This window comes from Clytia hemisphaerica, unplaced genomic scaffold (genome assembly GCF_902728285.1).
Source record: "Clytia hemisphaerica strain Z4C2 unplaced genomic scaffold, Clytia hemisphaerica genome assembly, whole genome shotgun sequence".
In the NCBI taxonomy this organism is placed as follows: domain Eukaryota; kingdom Metazoa; phylum Cnidaria; class Hydrozoa; order Leptothecata; family Clytiidae; genus Clytia; species Clytia hemisphaerica.
This window is the reverse complement of record NW_027103551.1, coordinates 694976-704901: the sequence shown is the minus strand read 5'-3', so window position 1 is coordinate 704901 and position 9926 is coordinate 694976. Positions and strand designations below refer to the sequence as shown.

At 35.6% G+C, this 9926-nt stretch overlaps 1 protein-coding gene and 1 long non-coding RNA gene across 2 annotated transcripts in view; one reads left to right on the top strand and one right to left on the bottom strand.

Moving 5' to 3' along the window:
* Positions 1 to 806, top strand: part of LOC136800190 (uncharacterized) — an 88110-nt gene extending 87304 nt beyond the window's left edge. The window contains exon 5 of the long non-coding RNA XR_010845680.1: positions 692 to 806. This is a non-coding gene — a long non-coding RNA (uncharacterized lncRNA). The remainder of the gene's footprint in view (positions 1 to 691) is intronic.
* A 240-nt stretch (positions 807 to 1046) lies between these two features.
* Positions 1047 to 5920, bottom strand: LOC136800187 (uncharacterized). Its single transcript, XM_067056807.1, has 6 exons — positions 5860 to 5920; positions 5223 to 5282; positions 3639 to 3943; positions 3148 to 3294; positions 2111 to 2332; positions 1047 to 1360 (listed from the first exon to the last, which is right to left on the bottom strand). Exons 2-6 carry the CDS (start codon positions 5256 to 5258, stop codon positions 1069 to 1071), a joined length of 1002 nt encoding a protein of 333 aa, XP_066912908.1. The 5' UTR covers positions 5259 to 5282; positions 5860 to 5920; the 3' UTR covers positions 1047 to 1068.
* Positions 5921 to 9926: the final 4006 nt, after the last annotated feature.

The following is a 9926-nucleotide window of genomic DNA, read 5'->3' as shown; positions in this document are numbered from 1 at the left end:
GCAAAGACCAGTGTGAAAAACTCAAAAAAATTTCCAAAAATACGTATTAAAAAATACGTGTCTAATAAAATATAGTAATAAAAAAAAACAAAAAAACTGAAAACTTATTGAAAACTTTAATTAAATATTACAAATGAAATTTGTGACTTCTGGCAGCGGTGTTAACGAAAGGCGAGTGTCTCCGGTGCCTCCAGGACCTCGAGCCTCTCAAACACACCACAGCTGACCGAAAAAGACTAAAAGAAATTTTTCTTTTAATATAAAAATATGTTTCCGAAAATGAAGATCTATTTTTCTCACATAGAAGCTCGCTTAAACGGGCGTAAAATCGCTTAGTTTCTGTGCTCATTCCACCGTTGGCAGAAAAAACGAGTGGTGTAAAAGTACCGTTTTCTCGATCGAGTATGCGATTTACATACTTTCTTTTCTTCTCTTTCTCCATTTGCTTCATTACACTAGCAAGATTTTGGTTTTGGTAACTTCTGGCTGAAAGGGAAAAAACCCTCACGGCAAGAAATGCCTTCTGTTGCCTCTGCCAAAATCCTCTTAAAGCTCTTAACTCCAATGAAAATGAATCTATCTCACATTATCCCCAATGAAAATGTTTCCTTTAAAAGTCTAATAAATTTGATTTTCTTTGGAATTGTTGAGTCGTTTTTAAATGAATTAAATTGTTCTCTCGATTTTTCAGGTTCAGGCTATTCGACATATGGTCGCTCATTTGGTTTAAAATCAGAAGAAACTAGAAATCTTCAAACCATACCAGGATCGCATTGTCCAGCTCAGAACAAATATTAATAAAAAAGAAGGTACTCAAAATTTTAATTTTATAAACCGGGCAACTACGGTTTCGGTTCAAATACATAACTGCGGGATTGACATTAATAAAAATCTGAGAAATCAAATTTTCTTAACTTCGGACCTTGGTTGATTACAATATAGGTCATTTCAAGTTGGCCTTGGGTTTATCAATCAATTTGCGGTTTAAGATTTCATACTAGCTTTTTTAAAGACAAGGGTAATTGAAGAATATGGAAATATTTGTTTTATGGTGAAGCATTACTTGCATTAAGATCTATTTCTTCTTTGCCACATTTGGCGAAAACGAGGCGAAGTTAAATACAAAAGTCTCAAGACTAAGATAATACCAGAGATCACATATGCAATGAAAAAAAGATAAAAGAACAGAACTTTCGTCAATGCCCTTAAGAAGGGTGAGTTATAAATCGTTATAACCATGAAAACAACAAGTAAGACACTAATGATGACTCCAAATACAAGTGCCAAATTTCGGACACGGTTGTCCGGTAGTTTGACGATGTATTTTTTCTCGTTTTGCTCATCTTCAGGTGGTTCGATTCTAGAAACAGGAAAAAAAGTTTTCATTATTATAATACACATACGATTGGGAGAAGAGAAATAATATAAAAATGCATAAGTTAGGGTTCTGAGAATCCGGTATCAACCAGTTTTCCGGTATTTAAAAGCCGAGTTTCCGGTATTCCTGTACTCGCAAAGCCTTTTTGATCGGTTTTAGAATCTTTTTGCCGTTACGCTGGTCATAAATTAAAGCCGAATCAACGTCCATCTTATGAATATCGAAACAATGTTGTGCACCCTGAAAACCCAGTTATTGGAGTTACCCCACTAGAAAATCACTCTATATTCAACCGTAGTATGAAGTTAGAGCACCCGGCTACGGTGTGCAAGATTGTGGGTTCGAACCCCACCCTGATCATATTAAAGATACCCAATATAGTACTTGATGCTTCTCTTCTTGATGCTGGCAATTAGATGGGTCAGGGGTTATTTTGCAGAATGGAGAAAAGTGCCTTGTGGCACCTTAAACGGGGAATTTTCATTCCGTTTCTCCGACTCCTAATTTCAAAAAATAGAAGTCTTTCAAGTGTATTGGCGCAAATTCATTTTTTTTTTGCTACTGGAAGAGCTTCGAAAGCTTAAAGTGACGTCAAAAGATCGAATGCTTGGAGCCCGAAAACCTGGGCTCAAACGGGGGTTCAAAACATTCGGAAAAGTCGCAAAGTGAAATAGACGTTATTTGCGTATAAAAACGCGGGTGATGTCTATCTAGTAAAGGCAAGTCTTTTACCTTCGTTGTGGCGTAACTATGTATGTATATGGGAAGTATACAGCAAAGAATATCCATAGATTCCACAAGTGAAAGTACACATCAATATTGGATGGTCTGATATTTGCCGGTTTCTTAACTGGTAAAGCCATCATGTAGTTGTACATATTGGTGAAGCATTGCAATAGGAATTTGAAGATTAGATAGAAAATATTGATAGGCGAAGGTTTCGGTCGTGGATGACTGTAAAGAAAGTTAAAAGTTATGATAATAGACTCTCTACCACCGCTGGCACAACTTTCTCTTTCAAAAACTGACTGACGATCGAAGAAGTCCAATTCGCCTGTTAAAGCTTATATTTTCAGATGTAGAACGATATAATCGGTATACAAAAAATTTCAAGTTGTATTAATGAAGTTATGGTGGCGAGATCTTTTACTTGCAAATAAAATGTCTGGAAAAGTGTGCCTCGGATCTTGTTCAAAGTAGGTTAAATTATGTAGTAAGTTAGTGAAAAAGTCTTGATTTATATTGCGATTAAAAAATTACAAGGTCAAATCACATGTAAATGATAAAGAACATATGTCCCTACGGATAACAATTATAGCTCTTTTGGCAATTTTTTCAACGATGAAATGCCGAGTCAGCAGAAATGTCGGAAATAGTTGCTGTTTTTGGCAAGAAACATTAATTTTATTGTTGAACATGTGGTATTCGACACCCTCTCAAGTGGCGGCCCACTCTGCCTCTTTTACTCGAGTTTTCAACTGTTTCTTTCTGGAATGCAAACCAGAAAAATCAAGAGATATGGTAAACAAATTTTTAACAGATTCTTTTTCTGGCTGTGTTTTGGCATCGCGATGCGATCCTTACTTTGAGATATTATTTTGAGATTTTCTGTGTTTTTACAGAAAAATTTTAAAAGTTACTTTTAAAAATCCGAAGACTATTTTCTGCAATATTATTCAATTTTCATCTCCGACATGTTTTCATAAATCTGCTGGTTTAGCATTTTATCGCTCATAAAATTTAATATTTTACTATTGATGTGTACTCACTAATAGTTGTATATGTTTTGGTAGATTTTGTCATAATTTGCATAAAAGGCCATTCCGATAAAATAGCTAACGACAAATATTAGTGAGCATGCGCATGCGATCATGGTACTGTTATCGTCAGGTGCTGTATAGATGGTTGGAGGTTTCCTAAGGAAGAGAAATAGAATGGGCTATTTCGATTTTGATTCATACACAGGGGTTCCTCCAAGACGAAATGTCAGGGAATCTAATCTATTTTTTGCATTTTCCAAGAGACTTTTGAGTTATTGTTGTAAGAAAAGAATCGTCAATCGATATTTCCTTTTTCTTGGAATGAAATGATAAGCTCGTTTATATAACAAATGTGAAAAGAAAATTTGCAATTTCAAAGGGGAAAACAATTGATTTTGGTTCACCCATCGCACCCATCCACACTTTATTTTTCCAAGAGTAATGGAATCCTTTTTCCAAAGCAAATTTTTCTAAGATCTGAAATACTTTCGCACCCTTACCTGAGGTGTTGTATCATTGGACAGTCTTCGTCTCGAACACGTGTAAAGCACAAAGGTGAAATGACCGGCCTTGACCAACAGTCACGAGGTTTGCAATAGTGGTATGTTGTCGGAGCGACTTCTTGAGAATGATAATTTACCAGTGAGTCATTATCTTCAGATTCTTCTTCTCCTTCAGAGCTATCTTCACTCTCAGCATCTTCGTTTTCATCAGCTTCATAATCAGAGTCTATTTCTCTTAGTATGTTGTTTACCTCTCTTAGTTGGTTCTCAAGGTCTCTAAGTTCTTGTTGAGCGGCTTGGTGCTATAAGAAAAACAGATTCCATTTTATCTTCTGTTTCTGAGCTATCCTTAGCATCTTCGTTTTCATTAACTTCAAAATCAGAGTCTATCTCTCTTAATTGGTTTTCTTGTTGTGCGGCTTGATGCTATAAGAAAAGCAGTTCTTAGTGGTGTGGGGCCTTTAATATGGACCAATAAGCTATTCTAGGATTGTTCGTTGTACAATTTACCGGATGGAAAGTTTATGATTCAAAAGGTAAAATGCGGAACCAAATACATAAAGGCCGTTCATATTGAATCAACATTCAGAAGGAAAAAAGTTTTGCGATTTTTTTATAAAAGCTGATTGATACTCTAGGGGCTGAGTTAGGTCTCGTATGCACATCGGCGTATAGTCATTTTTTCTTTTGATCACGAAAGTATAGTCCTTGAAGAATCAGAAAACGTGCGTGGCGTTATTTGGATCAGGCACAAATTTCCATAATGGCGGATTTTAGATTTTCAACCCTTTTTAGCCCTCTTGCTTTTTTTAACTTTAAACATAGTAATATTACATAGCAATCGATCACAAATTGTATGCTGATTAAGAAAAATGTCAGAACCATGGTCTGAAAATTTCGTTATCTGGAGATATGAAGCACTTTCGATTTTGATTTTTTGAAATGACTACTTTTGGTTCCAAATTTGCGTGGCTGTAACATTTGATTGGCTTACTTGATTTACTTGAAATTTTCGGAGGGTCTTGCCTACCGTTCAAATAATAAAATTCAGGAAAAGTTTTTTTTCTACCATGAATTTCGAAATCCATAATGGCGGATTCAAAATTTTCTTTCGTCACATGGGCTCTTAGGCTCTGCTTGCCTAAGAAAAATATTTTTTGAGCTTAAAACCCTGCATTTTATATACCAATCGATCAGAAATTTCATGCTGATTAAGAAAAAGGTCAGAACCATGGTCTGAAAATTTTTCTATCTCGAGCTATGAAGTACTTTCGTTTTCTAAACTTAGAAAACGTAAGTACTTCGTATCTCTTGATAACGAAATTTTCAGACCATAGTTCTGACCTTTTTCTTAATCAGTATAAAATTTTTTTTCAAGCAAGAGGGCTAAAAAGGGTTGAAATCTAAAATCCGCCATTATGGAAATTTGAGCCTGATCCAAATAACGCCAAACACGTTTTCTGACTCTTCAAGGACTATACTTTCATGATCAAAAGAAAAAATGACTATACGCCGATGCGCATACGGGACCTAACTCAGCCCTTAGAGTATGATGGAGGTATTTAAATTCTTTCTACTCACCGCTGCGTCAAATTCAGCAATTACCCCTGTTGACATTATGTGTGTGGTGAATGAACAGATCTATAAGAAAAAGGCCGTGTACACTATAGTTGCAATGCCGTAAGTGGACGAGTATAATGTCGACATCCCTCATCTGATTTCGACACCCTTTTCAGAGATATGAAAAATACACCCCTGTCTCACAGCCCCGGTGGAACTTTTTCCGCAGTGGGGATGAAAATTGATATCGAAATTCCAATCATCGATATTCCAATGGAGATCCAGTGGGGTTGGTTTTGCCAAATCTTTAAGTGAAAACTATATTTTTTCCAGCCCTATCAGTTTTTGACACCCAGTAAGTTTCAAAGCTGCTGATCTGCGGTTTTTGGCACTCTATGATGACCAGGACTTTATAGAGACTTCATACTATTTGATACTTCCAAGAACAATTGAAAATACCCCCAAGGGGAATGAGGAGAAAAAAAGAAGGTTAAAAACTGAAGAAAAAAGTATCTCTATCTCAGCGCCTATTATCGCAGCATATATTATCTCAAGTTTGACTCATGTGTCTGTCAAAAAACTTGGCAGAAGTACCAAGCATGTCTTGAATTTCATAATTCGAAGTTTTGAGCTAAAAAAGCTTCAAAGAAAAACTTACTTTTTGGTGGTTAGCTTTTTATTTGTTCCGTTGTGGAGATTTGATTTTCTTACAAATCTTTTATCTTTACATATTTCTTTTTTGACGTCAAATTATAATATTAGTAAAAAAAGTTTTCGTCAATCGTTTTTGTTTGCAGAAAAGATTACGTCATTAAAAAAAGTTTCGAGTGAAAAAATAAAAGGTTGAAAGGACTACAACTTTTTTTAAACTGTTCTGACGTAACGTTGGGTTAACCCAATAGAATTGCTTCTTTTGTCAACCGACGAATAACCTTTTAAAAGCGTTAGCGACCGTAGTGCAGTGGTAGAGCATCCGGCTACGGTTCGCAAGGTTGTTGGTTCAACCCCCAGCCGAGTCATACGGAAGATTCCCAAAAGGGTACTTGATGCCTCTCTGCTTGATGCTCAGCAATTAAGAGAAGGATCAAGGGTAAGTGTAGTAATCCAGGGAGAAAGAGTGGCGCCCTCCCCTACCTTCGGGTAGATAGCTATCGAAAGAGAAGTCTTCGGCTCGCCTCCTATTGCAGTCGGAAACTTATACTTACTTACCAAAAAACGTTACTAGGTTTTCGCTTTATTTTGCGCGACTGTGGCGACCGGCCTTAACGTATGCAAAAATATGTATTTTTTTCTTTTTGCGATGTCAACTCTGGCTTCAACTGTTACGTTAAAAGACGTGTGTTAAAACTTCTTCTTGCCGGTCAATTTCGTTAGCTCTGGTTCAATTCTGACATGGTAGAAAAGCTGATGGAAGAGCTACGCAAAGCCTTCCATTAACTTTTCGGTGAAATTTCTAATTTCTTAATGTCATATGTTGTGACAAGAAATATAGAAGCATTTATGGCTTTTATACCGTAAACATATATGGCTGGCTCGTTTCTAAGTTTGATGTTGTACCTCAGATATGGACTATCCAAAAACGCTTGATTTTCCAAATGGAAGTCTCTAATTTTACGTCCGCTTAAAACCATAAAGTAAATTAAGTGGAAATAATTGAAATTTTTTGTTTTTTTATGGGACCCTTTAGGTATACAATCATGGTCGTCATATTTGAGAAAAAAGGGAAATCCACCGGGAAGTTTTGAAACCACAATCGATTTGTAAGTGCTCTAAAGTAGGTTTGAAGGGTAGAGTTTTAACTCTGAGTTTTAACACTAGACTTAAGACTTCTGAGGATCCAAAAGTTTAAAAATAGCCTAATAAGGCTGAGAATATAGCCTGGAAGTCTGCCAACCTCTCCCAAATTGAAATATTCGATTAACCCTTAGCCCACGCGGGACGCACATGTGCGTCCGCGCCTATATACGAGGGACGCGTATACGCGTCTTTTATATGTATGGTCATTTAAGCAATGATATTTAGTTTTCTGTTGTTGTGAGAATCAAATGGTTATGATATTTGAAAAGAGCGATAAATTTCCATTCCGGAAAGTATAGGTTTCAAAGGGTTAGGATGAAGTGCGCAATCAAAACAAACATTTGAAAAACGTTCAAATTCAAGATGGAGGCGGTGAAATGACTGTTATGAAAGTTAGAGGTAAGGATTTGAGATTTCTTCAAGTATTTTGGCAGTTTTAGTGCAGAATTTTTTTATCCTTCAACACATCAATGTCTTCTACTGCTGTTCTGTAAGTTTTTTATTTGTTTTTCACTAAAATAGCTTTTGAAAAAATAGATTTTCATTGGCCCATATTTTGCACTTTTTTTCAGTGTCGTAAAATGTAGTGTTGTTAACCTTTTGAAACTTTGACTGAGATAAAATGCAGTATAGGGGTTATGTTATGGCTCAGAAGAAAGCAGATAAATTTTCCTTTTCAAAGATATATAACTTTTTAGCTGAAGTTGTTTTGTTTAAAAGTTATACCGGTTTGCGTAAAAGGTGACTTTTTATGAAAAACCACTGCGCGCTGTAGGGTCAAACACAGCGGTCGACAGCGGAGTCAAAGGGTTAAGTTAAAGAGATAGCCCAAAATCGACTTTCTTGCCAGAACTTTAAATCTTGAAAAACGTTAAAATAACCAGAATTCTCATTCTATTTTGACCATGATTGTAGGTACCCGCTGACCATAAAAATTCCAAAATTCGTGAATTGACCGTTGGGATCCAAAATCAGATATTTTGAAAAGGATTTAAAAAGTGTTTTGACCCCTTGATCGATTGGTAATCATCGAAAGTATCTTTTGGAATAGTGAGTTATTGTAGCTATCTCTAGGAGCATTGCGTGCGTTCAGAAACACTTAAGCGGCGTTTGCGATTACGGTAAACTGTCTAGTTAGCTCTATAATATAATTTACAATTTCTAAAAATGCTTTAAATGAAAAATAGATTAATGAATGTGTTACATTATTGTGTGCGGTATTTGAAACCTTTTGGGTGACGATATGTTATTATCAACTTTAGTCTAGGAGGTCTGGATTCGAACTTTCATTCGGTTCTGTAGCATGTAAATTTTTTTATAAGAACAAACTATATAAGAACATAAGGCTTTGATTGCCGAAATCTCAAGATTAAGTTGAGAAAATTTTAAGGCTTTGCATACTCTAAAACACCCAATTTCTCAGGAAAATGGACTAACCTTTGTAAACCCTGGGCCAAGCTATATCCGCCATCTTTGACCGGAGTTCTTTTGAAAGTGGTACCCGCAAAGAAGCCAGTGCAGTGTTAAAAATTTGCCTAGCGAAAAACGTTATCAAATCATTTGAGTGCAAGCAAAGTAGATCAAGTGCTCTCGATGCGGTAACCACTTTCAAAAGAATTCCGATCAAAATAAAAACAATTTGCAACATTCTTTTTCAAGTGGCCCCAAACCTTTATGTAAATCTACAACCATTGGCGCACTTAACATTTCGAATTTCTTCGATGAGCATCGTTTTGAATTCCACGCTGTCCAAATCACCTTCCCAGATCAATATTGTTCCATCTTCTTTCTTAACGAAGGGCTGATCGTCATCATCAATCATAACTTTGATTCTCAAATCAGCATTCTCGAAGATTCTTGCGTCTTGTCCCATCTTGCATTTTTCTCTCAATAATGTCTTTTTACTGACAATTTCAACGTGTATATTACAGAAAGCCTGATTGTTAAACATTTCATAGTCCTCTTCTAAACTTCGGTAATCCTGGTTATTCCATTCAACTTCATACCAAACTACCCCATAATCTCCAACTGAGTAAACTGAATATGCCGTTACTATTGGTGACCACTTTTGGAAAAAATACACCAATCTTTGTAAAAGAGAACTTTGTAAATTACTACAATCTTCTCTAATGTCATCATAAAAGATCATTCCCATCCATGCAAAAATTTGAATATTACATTTTTCATCAGAAGAAGAATTCTGAGGGTTCAAATTATTGTAATATTGAAAATGATCAAAATCAGGATTTTTCAACACGTCCAAAAGTTCTTTGTTCATTGAATCATCTACAGGATAATGATCGTGGTCATGCCTTTTATATTGACCATGATGCAAATATCTGTTTGGAGAAATCCAATCAGCTGTAAGCTTACAGATATCCTCGTAGACTAAACAAAGGAAAATAACTGTATAGCCTTTAACTTGTTGAGTTAATTGTAATTGTTTTGATACTAGTGTTGGATTTTTATAGTATATGTATCCCTCTGCATTTATAAAAAGCAGTTGGTGATTTTTGTTGCTTGTTCTCGGTAACTGATCAAACAAGTTTGAGAAATCATCTCGATGGTCATTCTGCAAAAATTCAACATCCAAAACATTTTCTATAACACTGTTTTCACTTTGCTCAACAAGAACTCTTCTTTTTTTGGAAAATATGAATAGTTTAAAACACGATGAACGTTTCAGCAACATTTCAACAAGATAGTAAAACATCTTCGAAATCATTTCAACTCGTTGGCCGGGCAATCTTAATTTTTTAATATCCATAAAAATTATGATGGTTTTTCGTTGCACAAGCAAACACTCAATTGCCGAATGTTTCTTTATTTCCGTACCTCTTATCTTCATTGAACTTCTGAACAAGATGAAAGCTAACAGTAGGAACTTCATTATTCCGATCTATTTCCCTGATGTAGATTTGATATTGA